This window comes from Schistocerca gregaria, chromosome X (assembly GCF_023897955.1).
Source record: "Schistocerca gregaria isolate iqSchGreg1 chromosome X, iqSchGreg1.2, whole genome shotgun sequence".
NCBI lineage: Eukaryota > Metazoa > Arthropoda > Insecta > Orthoptera > Acrididae > Schistocerca > Schistocerca gregaria.
Window position 1 is genome coordinate 585,649,940 of NC_064931.1, and position 20,879 is coordinate 585,670,818.

General features: G+C 42.5%; 1 protein-coding gene across 2 annotated transcripts in view; it reads right to left on the bottom strand.

Annotated features, from left to right (window-relative positions):
* The window catches only part of LOC126299030 (protein Wnt-16-like), a 748,335-nt gene that overhangs the window by 363,245 nt on the left and 364,211 nt on the right, over positions 1-20,879 (bottom strand). For both annotated transcript variants that reach the window (XM_049990672.1, XM_049990671.1), the window contains exon 2: positions 8,350-8,639. In XM_049990672.1, the coding sequence (XP_049846629.1) occupies positions 8,350-8,639 (290 nt within the window). The remainder of the gene's footprint in view (positions 1-8,349; positions 8,640-20,879) is intronic.

Here is a 20,879-nt window from a genome sequence, read left to right on the forward strand (position 1 = left end):
CCCTATTTTTAACATAATCTCCGTTCAATGCTATGGCCTTATGTCGCCCTATTGTGAGCCCCTGTATGCCCGAATGGTACCACTTTACTGGTCGACGTGGGATCCAAAATTTTTTCCTGCATCAAGAACTTCCACACCATCCATGCACTAACTTCCGCGGAGTGTATCCTTCACTGCACCAAACAGATCGAAGTCGGAAGCTGCGAGATCTGGACCGTAGGGTAGATGCATGAAGTGTTATAAGCTGCTCTCCGGTGCATAGATTTGTGTGAGGCCTTGCGTTGTCACGGAGAAGGAGAAGTTCGTTAATATTTTTGTGACGACGAACACGCTGTACTCCTGTCTTTAATTTCCTGAGGGTAGCACAAAACAGAGTTGATCGTTGCTCTATCAGGTACAGCATCAAACAGAATAGCCCGTTCAGAGTCTCAGAAAACAGTCTCTGTGGCTTTACCGGCTAAGGGTGCAGATTTGAACTTTTTCTTCCGAGGAGAGTTAGTGTCGCGCCACTCCATAGATTGCCGTTATGTTACCCTTTCGAAGTCAATTTTCATAGCCTGTAACGGTGTTCGACAAAAAATTGTGGCGATAAGCCTCGTAAAGTGCATGCAATTCCGCACAGATAGTCCTTCGTTGCTCTTTATAGTCTCCTGTTAGGCGCTGAGGAACTCCACGGGCACACACCTTTCAGTAACCCAAATGGTGGACGAACGTATCAGCACTATCAAAAGAGACGACCAGCTGTGTAGCGAAGTTTTTATTTGTGATCCGTCGATCTTCTCGAATAAGAGTGCCTGCAAGTTCCAGCACTGCAGGAGAGTCAGAGGTGTTTGCGGCCGGCCGCCACGTGGGAGAACGGACAGGTTTGCGCGACCTTATTGTGATAATGACAGACGCTATGCCCAACGATTCACCGTGCTTTTGTTCATTGCGAGATCTCCGTAGACATCCTGCAAGCCCCTATGAATATCTACGAAGCTCTGGTTTTCCTCCAAAATAAACTCAGTGACAACTGTCTCCTTGGGATGTACCTACGTTACAGACGGAACTTTTGAAGGCTACGTAAAGTGCCACTACCAGACGGAACTTCATGAAACTATAGGGACAGAAGCGAAAATATTCCACGATGTCTCACATTAAATTCTGCATTATTTGAGCTGATACTGGTTAAGAAAAGAGGGTTTTGCCTTACTTATTGAACACCTCACGCACATTGCAAAATTACATCAGAAGCTATTACAAAAAGGAAATCGCAACAGTATGTGAATATAAACACTTTTTTCATGGGTTCCATTAATGTCATCAAGAATTCGAAATGTTCACCATCTACTAAATTACACGTCTGCAGTCGCTAGTGCAAAGACTTCTGTACAGACTGAAGAGATTTCTAAGACGTCATAGCACAGTCTGTAACAACGCGATATTTCAAATTCTCTTGGGTCGTCAGACGTGTGTATAGACTTTCTCTCAGAGTTTACCCTAGAAAAAGAAGACCAGTGGAGGCAAATGAAGAGTAAGTGCACGCCATTTGATAACGATATAACGTCCTATGCGGCGACCAGGAAAGACCTGAGCGAGGCTTTCCTTGCCACAAGCAAGTAGTTCGCTAGGCACCCCTCGCACTGGTGGCACATACATCTTTCACGCTATATTATCTCAGATGTCCAGCCTGCCGCGGCCAGAGCGATTTCCCAGCGGCCAAATAATGCATATCTCTTACATTCAGCTTTCCACGACTTTTTCAAAAATGGTTCAAATGGCTCCGAGCACTATTGGACTTAACATCAGAAATTAAATTAGTTTCAAATTTTGTGAGAATTAAAACGCATTATTCCAGGCGAACCAAAATTTTAAGCTTAAAACATGTTCCACTCTTGAGAATTTTAAAATATCGTCGAACTACTGTGATGACTGTTCTCTCATTGCCGCGAGGGGTAGCCGTGTGATTTGAGGCGGCTTGTCACGGTCCGCGCGGCTCCCCACGTCGGAGGTTCGATTCTCCCCTCGGGTATGGGTATGCTGTTGTCCTTAGCTTAAGTTAGTTTAAGCTAGATTAAATAGTGTGTAAGCTTAGGGACCAATGACCTCAGCAGGTTGGTCACATAAGACCTTACCACAAAAAAAAATAAAATAATAATTGTTATCTTACTGAGCGATATATGCTCCGTTTTGTAATATGGATATTAGTGATTTTTCTTAATTATTCTGCATAGGACTGAAGCTAAGTACTTCTTTGTAAAGATACAAGAATTTTATACAAAGGAATCTTCAGGACATGCGTGACAGTGCGACTGACCAGTTCAAGTATCAATATTAACGTAGTTGGCGTAACCCCAGTCTTTTTGGGAAATATGACAATTTTTCCTTGGTAAACTGTGCTAATTAAAGACTACTTTGAGAAGAGCTTATTTCGAGGTAGATCTTAAAACAGGACGTTATGAGAGCGCTCTATGTTCCCTAAATATGACAATTCCTGATGTTCCGCTGCCTAAAGTTCGCCAACAGAACTATGGCATGAATGAAACCTGTGTTCATACAACAGCTAATGGAGCATTGAAACTATCTGTAGTTGTTCATTAATCGTATGTTTAATAATGTTGCATTATACCATTTAGGCAGCCGCTTTAGCCTTACTAGCAGCTTCATTTCAATTCTATCACTTCTACAACTGAATACTGAGATTCGGAATGAAATTGAATGGTTCTCGATATGTTAACGGTAATGCCATACAGCATGAGTTACCAGACATGGAAGTGCTGAATTTTCAGAAAAGAAGTTTTAGTATCACACACGGAGCCACGCTTAAATAGAATTACGTACGTACGGGAGCGATGTCTCAGTCTTTCCAAGTGATTATATGTGCTGATTGTAACAATATTCAGGTGAATCATGCAATCCATTCCACACAATCGACCAAGCGGCATCCTGCAAGAGCAAAATGCCACTGATCACAATGACATTTTAGACAGACATAAGAAACATTGAAATCCGTTCCACTATGAACCACTTGTGAAAACTTGATACGTAAGTACTATGCTATTTAGTTTATAATGACGACTGTAGAGCTGCATAACGCTGCCGAATCCTCAAAACAGTGACTAAGCTTCAAGCTTCAACTAGATTAGAACTCTGGAAAAATAGTACTCATTAGTTTAAAAATGACAGGATGCTTCATCTTTACTCTACGAATTTTAACCCAGTAGGTGAATTATTCAAAACTCTTGTTAGAGGAATGTTTAGCAGTCGTAGCACATATAGATGAATACAGCCTAATGAGGTATAATGACGCGAAATTAAACTATTTACGGTTAATGCATTCGCTGTAAATCATGAACTAATTCTTTTGGAGATTTATCACGGCGAATATGTGACGTAGTCAAACAAATGAGAGGACCTTCTGGGTTCGTTTGGTAAATTTTTGTCGCCCAACCTTATGGAGTTTAAGAAGAGAATATAATGTTCCTTGAGTCTCGACCCCGGAACTTCAGGGTCGTTGAGCGAAGTACTACTCCTGGCCGCTGTCTAAATTCGTTTTGTGTATAACGCTCGAGACAATTTAGACGACGTAACGCTTCATAGATATACTCGGGAACGTTTATTGGTGGATAAATTCTCAGCAGGTAAATTCTCAGCACTAATACGCTATTAAAATGAGTCTAACACTTTGACGTTGGCGCTCAGAACTGCGTTTCTCACTGTGGGGTGGCACGCATATTTATACTTTCCTCCGTCCGGCGGCGCTGCTTTTCCTGTTTCACGGTGCGGGGTGGAGGTTGTATCGTAACGCCCGAGGATACTATATTGCTAAACTGAACCTTTATTTGGTAAAGAAACGAGAGATCACATCAAATTATTTTACAGTCTGGAGCCGCGCGATCGCTACGGTTGCAGGTTCGAATCCTGCCTCTGGCATGGATGCGTGTGATGTCCTTAGGTTGGTTAGGTTTAAGTAGTTCTAAGTTCTAGGGGACTGATGACCTCAGAAGTTATGTTCCATAGTGCTCACAGCCATTTTTTTACTGTAAATTAATCACAAATTATGTGAGAACTCATATGCTCAGAAAGCTCTTTCGTTGAGGGGCCACACACAATTGTATTCAGAGCGGTTTGTTGCGCCTGGCTGAATGGTAATACAGCACACGTTATTATATTGCTGGTAGCATAATTCGTAGAGTGCTGCGTGAACCACTGGTGGTACACACAGTCCGATGGTTGGGAGTAGCGTAATCCACCGGTGGTGCACGCCGGCGTGAACGTGTTAAGTAAGAGGCGGGGGCTTCACTTTGACCCGCAAGACGCAGTTAAAATGAGGACTACTTCAATAACACTAACATATTCCCTGTACCAATCCAACTTCTTTCAGAGAGACTGCGATCCGCCCGTTGTATTGTGTAAGGTACATCGCTAAGAGCCGGTAGACCGCTTCCAAGTGGTTCCCAGCAACTTGCACCGACAGTCTGCGTAGTGACGAAACAGGAATAAAACTCAGTCAGCTGGTCGAAAAGCGCATAAAAAAACATCAAACTTCGCCGCGTGGGATAGCCGTGCAGTCTTAGGCGCCTCGTCAGGGTTCGCGCCACTCCCCCCGTCGGAGGTTCGAGTCCTCTCTCCGGCGTGGGTGTGTGTGTTGTCCTTAGTGTAAGTTAGTTTACGTTAGATTAAGTAGTGTGTAAGCTTAGGGACCGATGACCCCAGCAGTTTGGTCTCATAAGATCTTACCACAAGTTTACAATTTCCAAACATCCTTTGCCTTCTATTGACTTCACCTAGTCCGCTCTTTTCATTAAACACCACCTCTAGCTAGCTAATTGCTTCACTCTCTCATAAGGTTTCTCTTTCTAATGAGCATTTTCACACTTCCTAAATCATAACGCTCTCCTAGAAATCGTAGAAGAACTAAAAATAATTCCACGGTCGCGCACAGATATGGACTTACGATTCATGTAGTCGTTCCTATTTAGAAAGTAACTGTTTTGATCGCCAATGATTGTAGTGTTGGGCAGCTGGATGTTAACAGCGCATAGCGTTGCGCAGTTAGAGGTGAGCCGCCAGCGGTGGTGGATGTGGGGAGAGAGATGGCGGAGTTTTGAAATTTGTAAGACTGGATCTCATGAACTGCTATATACATTATTACTTTTGAACACTATTAAGGTAAATACACTGTTTGTTCTCTATCAGAGTCTTTCATTTGCTAACTATGCCTATCAGTAGTTGGTGCCTTCAGTAGTTTGAATCTTTTATTTAGCTGGCAGTGGTGGCGCTCGCTGTATTGCGGTAGTTCCAGTAACGAATATTTTTGTGAGGTGGGTGATTTGTGAAAGGTATAGGTTAATGTTAGTCAGGGTCATTCTTTCGTAGATACTATTAAAAGTCAGATTGCGTTGCGCTAAGAAATATTGTGTGTCAGTTTAGGCACAGTCATGTATGATTGTTCAAAGGGGACGTTTCAAAAAATACAAGAATATAACACTTCAAAACACGAATTCCGTCACATAGTGCTCAAAATTTGACTCAGACACCGCGCGAGGGCAGCCGACCGACTCATCTCTATACCGCGAGCTCCCAGCACAAGCTGCTCCACGAAATTGTTCCAACATTGAGACCTTATAGATGTACAGCCTCCGGAGTAGAATGTGGGCTCAACCATTAGTCAATTTATGCTCCTGCTAGTAGAAGATTTATTTATTTATTTGATATTTTCTTTTAGTCTGTTATGTATATAAAAGAACAGACCACCGAATGTTCCACATGAATTGCCATGAATATAGCACATAATATTTATAACATAGTTTAAAATGTGCTGGTAATAGCTAAGCATTATGCTGTTTAACTAAGGTTAACTAGGGGGGCGGGGGTAATCTGGCGCATAGATGTCTGTTCATTCGGATTCCAGAAGGCACGCACTACTCGTCTGTAGATTACAAAGTTTGTAATTTATAATTCTGGGTTACTCTATTACACAAGACCTTACTTCGCAGCACTACATCACACCACACTACACTACTGTACTTGGTACCAGAACTAAGTTGGGTCTCTCCTTTGTCTGGATGGTTAGCTCCCGGCACACTGAGGTACAACTCAGGATCAACAAGGGCTGCGCTGCTATGCTATCCAACGTGTAGAGAATGGGGGATGGCTGTCAGGGTCTCAGGAACTCCTTTCTGGTCCTCCCCGAGGCTCAGCTCCTCACTTCTTCCAGAAGGATTTTTAGGTGGATGTTGTGCCGTGGCGCTTCTCATTATCATGATGTATGGCCTCCTCTTGGTTGTCTCTCAACCATGTAGGTTTGCAGTTCATTAGCTGATATTTTAGCTGCCAACCAATTCAGTTATGCCACGGTTCCTCCTTCCTTATTATGATATTGACCGTTGTATTACTAGAGACGTTCATGTCTTGGTCTGTAACATTTTTCAAATGCCACATTCCCAGGCGATGTCGATTGTTCCACATTCATAAGTGCCTGTGGTGCACTGTTGTATATTCAGTAAGTAGCTGAGATATGGACCGTGTCCCCACAGGTAGCGTATAGCTCACTTAATCGAAAGCAAGTATGTCATTCTTGTTCTTTGTTTTATGTTAGGAAGGAACTGGTAGGTTCTCCTCCCTGTTTCTGCCCTGTCCCAGATATCTTGCCACTACCTATCAACACATGCCCTAATTTCCTGGCTCTTGTGCACAGCGTCTCCGTTACCTTATCATATTCGCCCTTTTTGAGCTAATATTGTTTTCTTATCTTTATTACGGTTAGGCCTAGAGCTAGTAAGCCTAATATTACCAACAGCAACTCAGTCGATGTTGTTCTGTACTAGCAGAAAACCTCTCTTAGTAAATGATTCCTGATATTTTATAACAGTTTATTTTCATAGCTGCTGGGACACAGTTGATGTCATGCGAAAGTCACGCAAACCTTGAAGGCCACGACCGCAACCAAATTACTACGATTATGGAGGGACTGACACATCATGTTGAGGCTGGATAAAACTACAGTCCACCGATGATGACAGATATGATACTCTGCCTGGTAAAAAGTATGTGGATACCCGTATGTGACGCGGAATGAAACGGTAGATGTCACAAGAGGCGGACCCATCAGTATAAAAGGAGGCATGGAGTAAGGTGGGATCAGTGGAGAAGGAGTAACAGCAGAACGTGTGGGTCAGGAGAACTCAATATTTTTGTAATTGGACAAGTCATTGGATGGCAGCTTAGGAAAAAATCTACCAGGGACGTTTCAACACTTCTAAAAGTACACAGGCCGACTGTTTTCTGTAGTTATTGTGAAGTGGAAACGCGAAAGAACAACCACCGATAAAAAAGGCAATTCATATCTCATCTACTGACGGACAGGGATCATCGAGCGTTGCGGAGTGTGGTTCTAAAAAATCGCCTGAAATCAAAGGAAGGAGTTGCTCGTGTGTTCCAGAGTGCTAACAGTTAGCACAGCGAACGTGCGTAGGAGTAAAAAGACCGGGTAACAATGGTCGAACAGCTCGCCATATGTCACGCATTTCCTTAATCAATGTGAAGCGACGCTTGAGGTGGTGTAAAAGGAGCATCACCATTGGACAGTGGATGGCTGGAAACGACTGATTTGGAGGGATGAATCACTGTACACCCTATGGCAGTCTGACGGATGGGTCTGGATTTGAAGAAGGCTTAGAGAACGTTGTCTGCTATCATGTGCAGTTGTAATACTGAAGTACAGAGGAGGTGGTGTTACAGCATGGCTGTTTTTCCGAGTTTAGGATGTGGTCCACTTATTGTTCTTAAGAAAACACTAAATGCGGAGAAATTGAACACATTTTACAGCATTGTGTACTGTGCACAGTAGCGTTGCAGTTCGGAGACGATGATTTTGTCAGCATGACAATGCACCCTATCATAAAGTACATTCCTTAAATGGACTGGCTTGTACAGAGTTCCGATCTGAGCCCAATGGGATGAGTCAGAATGTCGACTTCCCTGTAGACACCAGCGTCCAGTATGTCTACCTCCCGTAGTCTTGGCTCTTGAGGAAGAGTGGGCTGCTATTCCTCCACAGACATTCGGACACCCCACTGAAAGTGCCACCTAGCATAGTTTACGTCGTCATACACGTCAAGCGTTAACACGCCCCACATTAGTGACTACTGATAGGTACCCAGATACTTTTGATCTGAGAATGTACATTGACCATGATCCATCTAACACCTAGCATTGGCACTATTCAGTTTTAATAATAAATACTAATTATTCGGATATACTATGCACAACAAAATCTTCGGACATCGCTCTGAAAATCGGAAATGTGACGTCAGAGAAAGCAAACAAAGGTGCAAGAGATAATTGTACAGTAAGAAAGAGTCGTACCTCTCTTGAGGATGTTGCCGAAGACGCTCTGCTCGTCGTTCTTGGTGGTGCAGTTCCAGCGCTCGTTGCGGAACTGGTACTGGCACTCCTGGATACCGCGGCGCGCGCCGTCGGACACGGAGTGTATGGCGCCCGGCTTGTCCACGCACTCGGCCACCTGCTGCTGCACCAGCCCGGGCAGCGACGAGCAGAGCGCGCGCGCCTCCGTCAGCGGGCTGTCCGCCTGCACCTCCCCCGCAGACGGCTGCGCCGGGCCCGGCGTCGGCGTCACGCCCACCACGCCGAGGTACCTGCGCACCACCCGCTATACTCGTCTCGGTTCCGGAACGAATTTTCAAGCTTTTCTCTAACATACTGACATCATTTGTTTTCCGCCTTTGGTCGAACTTTTCTTATATGACGTCAGGAAATAGGATGGCTACCACATATTTGACCATTATAAAAAGCATACCTCCCCGGACTGCATAATGCATGCTAATTCATGTCACCCAATGTCACAAAAGCTCGCATATTTTTGCCCCATCGTAACAGACTGCAAAATCTAAAACTTGGATCACCAATTCAAAAAGAGATGCACACACTTCAACACATAGTGCATAAAAACAATTTTGATCCTAGTATCGTCTCTAAACTATACAGTAAAAACATGACACCGAATTCCAACAGAGTGCACAGCGAAATACTACTAATCAAAGAAACAATATCTAGAAAGAAAACAAAATAAATTCCAGCTGCTTATATGGGTCCAGTCTTGCACAAAATTAACGCATTATTCGGACCACTAACAACCCCGAACTGCAATTGCAATCAGGTAACACAAAACGAGTGATCTATGGTAGCCCTGGTTTATGCAGAACCTCATGAAACAGCTGCAATTATTTGTACATAGGCCGGACAGAAAGAAACTTTATGTCAAAGTTTAAAGAACATATTAGAAGTAGCGATAACGACCAAATAAATTTTTCTCCTCTTAAAATACCGTTCAGTACACGGTATATAGTATTGAAAACGCATTGCAGGTACTTCAAACAAATCCGAAAGTTCCTATCACGAGCATTCTTGAGGAACTTGAAATTCTTATACATATAAGAAACCAATCACAAGATAGACATAGCTTAAACCTCAATACTGTTTAAAAAATGTTTTGAAATATTCGAAAAAGAAACCGGATAAATTCAAACCGTAGAGCACGGCCAAAGATGACGCAAACCAAACTAAAACCTTAACATCGTTGCTCATATACATAGTCTGGAAACATATGTCAGAACGTCATTACAATACCTACGAGAATGTCATAATTTACGAAAAATTATCGAAATTAGAAGTTAAGAAAAGCATACACGCCGAATGAGAAACATCTGTCGAATAAACACCTATAAATTACTAGCACCTACGATTGTTATAAACATACAGCCCTCATATTTTGTAAACATATGACAACGTAGCTGCTAAAGTGCCAAGTTATTGTCTTACAAATTTATTACTACCTTAATTCAGCATATATAGATCTACAGTCAAAATACAGTTGCCAACGATGTTAAATGTATGTCAGTCCATCTACACAATATATACTGACAAGCCAAAACATTATGACGACTGCCCAGCGCGACTCTGGATGCCGCCTGGTGGTGCTGTAGGAACGTGACGAGTAACGAAAGTATGTAAGCGGAGCAGACACGTACTAGGGATCACACCAGCGAAGGTATGGGCTTCGAGTGGGGAAATCCATTGATATTAGCGACTTTGAAGAAAGGGCAAACTATTATTACGCACAACCTATGAACGAGTATCTCGCAAATAGCGAAGCTGGTCAAATGTTCACGCACTACCGGTGAGAGCATCTACGGAAAGAAGTAGAAGAACAGGGGCACTACCAAGAGGCGCTACATGGTTGGCCGTACACGACTATTCACAGAACCTGGGGTTTCGAAGCTTGTCTTCTGTGTAAAGTAGGATAGATAATGATCTGTGGCATCTCAGTCTGAAGAGCACAATTCTGGTGCACACACAAGTGTTTCGGAGCACACTGTTCATCGTATTTTGTTGAACATAGAGCTCCTCAGTAAACCACCCATACTTGTTCACGTGTTGACTCAACGACATCGTAAATTACAATGGAGTGGGCACGGGATCATCGGGGTTTGCCTGTCGATTAATGAAAACGTGTCGGGTCTTCGGATGAATCACATTTTTGCTACACTAGGTCGATGGTAGTCTCAAAAAACGCCATCATCGAGGTGAACTGCTACTCGAAACGTGCAGCGCGCAACGAACGAAGGCGTGGGAACAGTGTTATGCTATGGAAGACATTCCCCTGTGCTTGCATGGGACCTGTGGTAGTAATAGAAGATTTGCCGATAGATTCGAACCATCTGCATTCCTTCATGCTTGATATCTTCGCCGACGGTGATGTCTGTGTCTTAGAGCGAGAACCGTGGTATAGTGGTTTGAGCAGCGTTATCGAGAACGCACGTTGATATCTCGGTGACCAATTTCGCCCGATGTAAATCCTATGGAACCCAATCTGGGTCGCTATTGGGAGCCATCACCGGAACGCAAATCAGCGGCCCGTTATTTACGCGAATTGCATGAATTGTGCGTAGACATTTAATGTCACCTACCTCCACAAACCTACAAACAAACTGTAGCATTCCAGATACGCGGAATCAATTATGTATTTTATTCGAAAGAGAGAAAGAAAGCTATTAAATTGTTAGTCATAATGTTTTGCTACATCAGTGCATGTGTAAGTAGAAATCCATGTTCTGCTATAACATAAAAATATATAATGAAAATAAGGTCATCCATATTGTACCGCAGGTCGCTGTATAATGGCAGATCAGCAGTGGAAGTGAAAAATATGTCACACAGCACTCCTTACAAATGGATTAATCCTTTCACTACCAATTTTTTTCGAAGTGAAAGACATTAACGTACGTTTACTTTAATTAATACCACTTTAAAAATTTAAAAATGAAAATTTTTGTTTCGTTTTGTTTTCCATTGCTGAGAGGGGTGGGACATAATGACATGTTCGTAAGAACCTCCAATGTTTCGGACAACGACTGTGAAAAAAATAAAATACATACAGAAAACAGACATACATGAGTGAATAGAGCATCTCTACAAGATTTTACCTCATATTACAGGTGCTCAATATGGGAATGTTTGAAGCGGCAAACGCCAAACGTGCGTGCAGTTTACTGACATGTACTTCTCGGAAAGGCGCCACAGCAGCCCGCTTTGCAACTCTGTTCATTGGGTTGACTATATGCAGGCGCAACCAAATCCGATGTGACAATACGGTGGGGAGAAGAGCAGAGGGTTAACAGCGAAACTTGAAGATACACAAATTACACGTGCAAGTCGTAATTATAAGGATTCTGCTGGACATAATCAGGTTTTAGTTTACCAGTGCGACTCTGGTACATAGTAATAACATGCAGCAAATCCCCACTGGTTCTCTGTTAATCTATAGTGGTACAAATAGGTCCCCGTGGTAGTGAAAGCGTTAAGGTAGTCTGATGAATGTTAAGTTTCCTGACCTCTGAAAAATATGTGAGTCAGTACCACGCCAAGGCTTACTAAAGAAAGAAGACTATACAGTATATGGGGCATCAAATAATTTGAGACTGAATCGAGGATTTCTCTGTACAGAAGGTGGATAGTCATCGACATATGAAGAAGTAACATCTGGTGTGTCCCAGGGAAGTGTGTTGGTAGCCTTTCTGATCAAGTAGTGCGTTGATGACCGAACAGACAATATTAATACTAACCTCAAACCTTTGCATGTGATGCACTTATCTATAATGAATTCTCTCTAATAAGAATTGCGCATATATACAGTCAGATCTTGATAAATTTTCCAAGTAATTCAAAGATTGGCGCCTTCCTTTAAATGTTCATAAATGCTAAATTTTGCAATTCACAAACCGTAAAAACCGTAAAAATGTAGTATTCTATGTCTACAATATCACTGAGTCGCAACTGGAATCGGTCAAGCTATACAAATTCCTTTGTTTAACACCCCCCCCCCCCCTTAGTAGGGATATAAAATGGAATGATCATATAGGCTCAGTAGTAGGTAGAGCAGGTGACTGACCTCAGTTTATTGGTAGAACACTGGGGAATATTCTTAGTCTACAAGGAGAAACGAATACACTTAGAACACACCTGTGCGATCCATCTGAGAATATTTCTAAGGTTTCTGCAAGTCGTAAAAAATAGCACCAACAGATACCAGAGCATTTAAAAAGGAGTGTGGCACGAATAATCACACGTGTTTCTGCCCCCTGGAAGAGCTTCACCGACAGGCTCAAAAAGCTGATCTGGCAGGCGGTTTAAGATCCAGCGAAAGTTCATTTACAAAGACTGAAGCGCCAGTCTTAAGAGATGAATCTAGGAGTACACTACAGCTCCCTACGAACTGTTCCCTTGGGTATCATGAAGATAACATTAGACTACTTATAGAGCACACAACAGCATTTGAGCAGTCACTATTCCCAGGCTCTATACGCAAATGGAACAGAGAAAAAGCTTAATACATGGGAATTACTCTCTGCCACGTGTTTAACAAAGGTTTCAAGAGTATAGATGTAGATGTAGATGCAGATGTACTTTAAAAACTCGGCTAGCTGATACAAAACCCTCTAGTATTTTAATGGAGTCAGTTCGCAGGGTGTTATCAACGTATAGCGAAACGTTTCTCCCTCTCGTTGACGAAGTGGCGACTAGAGTTCGAGAAGCATTTGTTGTCTTAACGAGTCGCAAAAAACCTTCGTTTGTACCTCTGCCTACAATTGTTCTGAGCTTCTAGTATGCCTATAAATACTATGGGTATTTAATGGTCAACTGACATACGGAACACTACAGACTCCTAAGGAGCGCAAATTGTTGGTGCTCGAATTCATCATGACACTCGGAGATGCATCCGTCATTCCTGTATCTATGGCTCTGGCAGCACACAGAATTGGTGAGGAAACGTCACCTGATACGTACAACACGTAAAAAGTTATAGGAATTACTTAATGTGGGTTATTCCGTGTTCCTGATAGAGAAGGGTGAATGTATCAATTTGACGTAAGGGACGCCGGTGCGGAAACGAGCGATTCGAAAGCTATAAGCGAAAATCTTTCTGATACTTCTGGCAGTGGAATACATGTATCGGTACTGTTTTTGCTAAGACTTTAGAGCAGGTAGCTTTCAGAGGGGATAGTATGGACCAAAACAAAGAAAAAATGTCTAGTAAACGTGAGCTATAAAGTGCTACATTTACAGATCTTTCACCCAAGACTCTCCTATTCACGAACTTACTATGTAATGGTGTGCAAAACCTAAGGATGAAACTAGCTTTCCTATGCTGTATCACTGCCAAGTAACATACCTTCATGAAACATGATCCATGCATAGAAATAACAAACACAGTATAGCAAGAATGTAAGTGAAAGAGATGCGCAGTGAAACAAACAGAAATGACACTATTATTCAAAGACCGTAACTACGCTGAGGTCACTGCAATTCGTGATGGTTCCATGGACACTGAAAAAACATAACATTTCTCGTAATAGGGTGTATGATCACCGCGGAGGGCAATGCGGGCTCTTCATAGTGGTTCCATGGCGGTCGCTAAGGTTGATAAAGAGTCCTCGTGGTAAAGCGTTCCATTCCTCCACCAGCCTTGGTTGGCAACTGCTTGATGGTTGTTGGTGCTTGTGGGTGTGCTGCAGTAGGTCTCCCCAACGCATCCTACTCGTTCTCGATGTGCCTGTCGACAGGGGAACTATCAGGCCAGTCCATTCGCCGAATATCCTCTCGTTCCCTAGCTCCCCCACATGCGCTGTTCTATGTGGTCGAGCATTGTCAGTGAAGTCAGGACGAATGTACTCCTCAAAGGACGTACAGGGGGAAGGAGTACAGTGTCAAAGTAACGGTGACCATTGAGTGTGCCGTGTTCAAAGTTTTGGAGGTCAGTAAGCCCATGCAGTATTTCTCCTCCATAAAACATGGCAAACAGACGACCAAAACGATCATGTTCGAAAACGTTTCTCGGTATATTACATGTTCCCACCTCTCGCCATAGAAGGATAAATCCACAATCACTGTTCAGACCGAATCTGCTCTCTCCCAAAAAAATTACGAACCCAACTCCTCCTTCGTCCTGTACCCGTGCTCTTGGCATCATCAAAAATAGTGCCGCCGATGTACGGATGTCAACGGAAGACGATGTACTTGTCGTCTACCTTGACACTGAGGAGCGTAATATTACGTGTCTTGCAATGCTGTTAAATGAAAATGCATTTGCACCCGTGGTTTGACGTGGGTCCTTTCCTGCCTCTTGCATAATTTAACGGTCATCTGCTGCTGTAGCTGCAGCAGTGACAGTTGTCCAGAACGCTCCCAGTTAACGCACATGAAACAATGGTGTGAGCTGCACTCAATACACGTCGCCCTTCTCCCAATTTCCCGATGATTCTTTCCCTTATCACGTCATTCAAATGTTCGCTCTGGGCCATGTTGTAATGATGGACACCATCACAGGGCACCATAACCTTTCGCCGAATGGGAGATACTGTCTTTTCCCGTTCCTTCAACTGCCTCGTTTTGCGAGGTCAGCCGCATTTTCAGACTCGCTAATCTCAAGTCGTGTGACGTCTAGTTTTCTGTGCACGACTGGGATACTTCTGGCAACATGGTCCCTTACTTTCATTCTTTTCCACTAAGTTGTTAATGTGTTGGTTTAGCTGTATCATCTGTAAATTTGCAGCGTAGTGTGAATAATTGTTTTGAACCCTCTGCAGATGTACGAAAAATTAGAGGTATTCACAACGAGCCAAATAACCCCACTACATTATTAAATTAATACTATTTTTTGAAATAAAATACATGTGCTGCTTAGTTACACTCTAACGACTTACATTACTCGCCGTGAATGGTTGACTCATTATTAAAATACTGAGTGAGAACTAGAAAAGTACATTTACAGCAGTCACATTAAGTCATACGTAAAAATAAGTCGGAAGGGGGCTGAGAGGTAGGAGCTGATGGGCATATGAATATATAACTGGTCTTTAATGGCCAAGACTGGCGGTAATTAAGTGAACCAGTTTGCTTAGAGTACTTTCCACAGCAAGGAATATGTGTCCATGTGTAGCCACGCCTCTGTCCTCAAATTTTCTATGTTAAATTCCCAATGCATTCACTGCGTGTGTTGATATTCTGCGCGGTTTCGTCTCTAAGTTTACTGGTAACGTTGTGATATTGAGTAGCATGGTATCCGATAATATCTCTGCAGAATCCAGGTATTCATAGCGTAAAACTCTTATACGTTAAAACTTTTGAATGTTTTGCGTAATTGAAATTAGCAATACGTTTTTCATGCGTAACCTTCTGGCGCTGTGCCATTGAAGAATTTGAATTAATACCTGTATGCAGCTAAATGTATACAGGAACTGAAGCGTAACATTTTTGCGGGTCTTATGAGTACTTCATAACGAGCTGTTTTGCCCTGTGCTTATGAACAACACGCTAACTGTTGAGTGGCATGGATCCATGTGTCATTTCTTCATTAATGAAATGAATTGCAATTGCACCCTGTTGCAGAATGGCTCCGTAAATTATGGTCACACTTGCATCATTAACTGCCTCTGCACGTTGTTTAAGCACAAAAAGGAGCTAGTTCGCAGAATTCCTCCCGCTATAAAATTTGAATAATTACGATTTGAATCGTGTTAGCATGATACTTAATATTCAATGGATAAAAACTACAAGTAGAGGGATTAACTTCGCAACATGACAGTAGAAAGATGAGACCCTCTAATGCTTTACAGACAGCGACTGGCACCCACTCTATGTGTAAGGAATTCTTGTATTTTAATGATTTGTCTGAATCATAAGGTCTATCGAAGGGTACTGCATCTATAATCACTCACTCGATCTGATTCTTGGCCGAAACATCTTCATGAGTGAAATGATTAGATATCACACATAAATATCTGAATTTTTAGCATTTACAGTAATTAGAGGGATTGAGTCGATCCATGTTCTTGGCTCAGAAGCAAGTGTGTCTACTCAATTTGGTTTTATACAGGCCGTACACCTTTATCGAAAGGTTCTTAGATCTAAGGTTGTTACTGAGTGCACGAATTCTTTCTCGGTGTTATCTAGCGCTTGCTCAGGTCTCAGAAACCTTCTTGTATCGTAAAACAGCTCGTAGCCGTTGCGTGTAATCTGGTACCACTTATCTCCGTTTCCGGCCACGGACGAGTACTAAGTACTTCGAATATCTATCCACGACGAGATGCAGCGGTAATGAGTATCACCAATATGCTCTTAGGTGGGTGGTCATACAAGTCAGACCGATCAGTCCTCACACACCAACATAATATTATTACCATCTGCAAGATCCTTCTTCACGTTCACAGAAATGGCAGTTATAGTAAGTTCCTGGATTTTATCAAGGATGGCTAAGAGGTTAGGTAATGTTTACGACAAAAACAGGCTCTGAGGAAGTGGATATGCTTGTGGAGAGTGACGAGCCTCTTGCTTAAATGACGCCGCCGACATAATGCGTAGGAGCTGCCGATGAGCGGGTAAGCAAGAGTACAGTTTTTATGTAACTTTGTGATCAGAAGATTCATATTAGATGCAAAAATGTTAAAACATGCAAAGCAACTGCAGGTTATTAGTGATTATGTGTGCAGCAATTCTTGGATTTCGTAATATTTACCAATTGCTTATATTAACAAAGGGAGGAGGAAAAGAAGATTGGGTTTAACGTCCCGTCGACATCGAGGTCATTAGAGTAGAGACGGAGCATAAGCACGGAATATGTTAAGGATGGGATAGGAAACCGGCCGTTCCCTTTCAGAGGAACCATCCCCTATTTTGCCTCGAGCGATTTAGGAAAATCACGAAAACCTAAATCCGGGTGGCCGGACGAGGGTTTGAACCGTCGCCCTCCCGAATGCGAGTCAAGTGTCCTATTTACTAACAAAGAAGTTGCCAAAATTTGATGATAAATGTGTGTCGTAAAAAGAGAAGTCTATAGGGAATGAAGTGACGTAGGGGTTTCAGTGAATAGAGTCACCATGCTGCCATCGTAATACAACTATTCTTTCATTTCTGTAGTGCAGTGCGACCTCTGATGGTTATTTCAACAACATCTACCATAACTATCTCACATAGGTATTATTTACCGTTTGAGAAACCTGAAGTTGATGAGATTTATGTATGATCGACGGTCTGGATGGGAAAAATTAATCGGGTAGGATGGCAATTGTAAATTCGAAGTATCATATTCAAGTCAATTAACTTCTATTCTGCTTCCCAGTCAGGGGTAGCATTTTCATGAGACTCTAAAACTTAGTTTCTGTCGACCAATATAGCCTTCGTAACTCCCAATTGTTTTAGTAATTTAGCCCTGAAGGTATAAAAAGTGCAGTTTACGCTTTCTTTGTTTCATTTGGGCTATAGATCAGATACACATGTTCTGAAACATTACGCCTGTTCACCAATACACGTGTTTAAGATTGAAAATGAAAACATGTAAAACCTGGCATGTTTTCATGAAGACGACTTTGTGACATTCCATATGTCTGGGGTGTACGGTTCCATAGATCTGTAATTGCAGTCACAGTATTGTCGCACTATTGAACTCGATTTCAGTAACTGTTTCCGTCTTAGCAGATTTAGCGTTTGTCTACTATGCATAAATACACAAACTCCGCTTATGAGTGTCTCAGAAATAACCCCTCTCACTCCTAAGTTAGATCGTTAACGGCGCGTGGTTTCGATTCTGGTGTGACTGACTTCCTTGTGTCGTGAAGTAGCACTACGCTGGAAGTTCAAAATAGGGTCCCGGTAGAGGGATATATGGAAAATATCGTTGCATGAAAAAAGTAAACGTACAGAAGCCAATCCTCCTATTCTGTAACTGCGAAAATTATAAAAGTTCACAAAACCTAAGGTCGTATTGCGTAGATGTACCTTAAAACAAAAGAAAGAGGGATACTTATAACTTACAAATCATTCAGCGTTACGATCCTATCGCCATAGGAAGGGGATTTGAACGGGTAAAGATCCGTTGACAAATGCAGCTGTGGCGAGAATGATTTTGAAGTTCGAAACCTCGGGTTGTTCAAACGATAGACCCCGTAGTGGCCGACCGAGCACAAGGCGTAATGCTGCTGAGACAGTTCAGGAAGAAATGGAGACTGTAGCGGGTTCGTCTATGCACGGGGAAGTCGCACGTCGCACCGGCATTCCATACACTACTGTCTGGTTGGCACTGAGGCGTACCCTCCGATGCTGTCTGTACAAAATCCACGGCATCATGAACTGTTACCTGACGATTTAGTGAAGCGGAGGGCATTCGCGGTGTGGGCGTTTCAAAATATGGCGGAAGATGATGATTCGTTGAGTAACGTGTTGTGGACCGACGAAGCTCATTTCACGCTCCGAGGGTGTGTCATCGTCCACAACTGCAAAATTTGGGCTACCGAAAATCCTAGAACTGTCGTGGAAACTCCATTGCACAACGAGAAAGTCACGGTATGGGTTGGATTTAGCACATATACCGTTATCGGGCCTTTTTTCTTCGAGGAAATGCGTGATTCTGGTTTTGTAACTGCTACCGTAACGGGTGAGAGGTACGCCGATATGTTACAGAATCGCATCATCCCCAGCCTCGCTGATAAACACCTGCTCGAACGTACGATGTTTATGCAGGATGGCGCTCCACCATATATTGCTAGACGCATGAAAGGTCTCTTGCGTGCGTCGTTTGCTGATGATCGTGTGCTCAGTCGCCACTTTCGTCACGCTTGGCCTCCCTGGTCCCCAGACCTCAGTCCGTGCGAGTATTGGCTTTGGGGTTACCTAAAGTCGCAAGTGTATCGTGATCGACAGACATCTCTAGGGATGCTGAAAGATAACATCCGACGCCATTGCCTCACCATAACTCCGGAAATGATTTACAGTGCTGTTCACAACATTATTCCTCGACTACAGCTATTGTTCAGGAGTGATGGTGGACATATTGAGCATTTCCTGTAAAGAACATAATCTTTGCTTTGTCTTCCTTTGTTATGCTAATTATTTCTATTCTGATTAGATGAAACGACATCTGTAGGACATTTTTTGAACTTTAATGTTTTTTTGGTTCCAACAAAACAGCCGACCGCTGTGGCCACGTGATTCTAGGCGCTGCAGTCCGGAACCCCGCGGCTGCTACGGTCGCAGATTCGAATCCTGCCTCGGGCATGGATGTGTGTGAAGTCCTTAGGTTAGTTCAGTTTAAGTAGTTCTAAGTTCTAGGAGACTGATGACCTCAGATGTTAAGTCCCATAGTGCTCAGAGCCATTTTGAATCTAATAAAACACCATGTCATTCCATGCATGTGTGTCAATTTGTACCTCTCTATCTACACTATTCCCTGATTTATTCAGTTTTCAAATTTATACTGACTTTTTGGTCACCCGGATGTTTAGAGGTGAAAAAATACTGGTCAGAAACGCATATCACAGCTCAACATCAATTGTCGAGGAACAAGTTCGTTGGGGAGAGTAAGTGAGAGAAAGAGGCTATATACACATGCAGACAGTTTACAACTTATTTCATATAGTTCCACTCAGATCTAATATTTTGCTGTGATTCATCATTTAAAGCAAGTATCCATCGCACGAAATCGTGTAATGAGAATAGGATGTGGTGTTTTATCCACAGTTGTGCTTTCTAACCAGTCTTCAGAATTAATATACAAGGTGCGCCTGAAAAGTTCGGTGAATGGCCTCAAGAAATAAATGAAACAATACTTACAAACAAAATACCTTTCCTGGCCTGCAAAGTAATCACTGTTAACTACAAAAAACTTCTGACATCGGTTGTTAAATATGTTGAAACTGTCGGCTAACGCTTCTTGTGGAATCGCTCGAAGCACCCAGGTCACGTGGAAGGTCTGGAAAGCGTAAGCCTTTCAGGGGTAATTTAAGGCGGAAAACAAAAAGAAGTCTGCTGGCGCCAAATCTGAAGATTAAGGAGGGCGTTGAAGAACAGTCATCTTACGTTGAACGAGAAAGTTGGGCGCACAGACGTTGCTGATATCCAACAACGCCTGATCACGCTGCATCGAGTGATTCCATTCAGACGCACCTCGTATGTTCTTTTATAAAATTAGTCGTAAACCTCAATCATTGTTTCACTACTGTAACGTAAGTGGTTAATACACTTAAAAGAATTATGTTATTCACTACGTGTAACTAAATCTGACAGTGGATGACAAAATGTTTCAGTACGCGGTCCTAAAACATTTTGATTTGTTCAGTGACCTATAATGTAAAACAAATAGAAAAGCAAATTTTAAATATAAAATGAAATCTTCTAATGGACAAATATTTGTAGTCTAAAGACGAGTTTCAATTGGAAACTAGCGTCATTTGTAATATATATATATCAAAGACGTTTACTTTTGTTGTTAAATTTAAGTACTTTTAATTCTAAGACCAGCATATTATTTTATATTACATTTAAGCCTT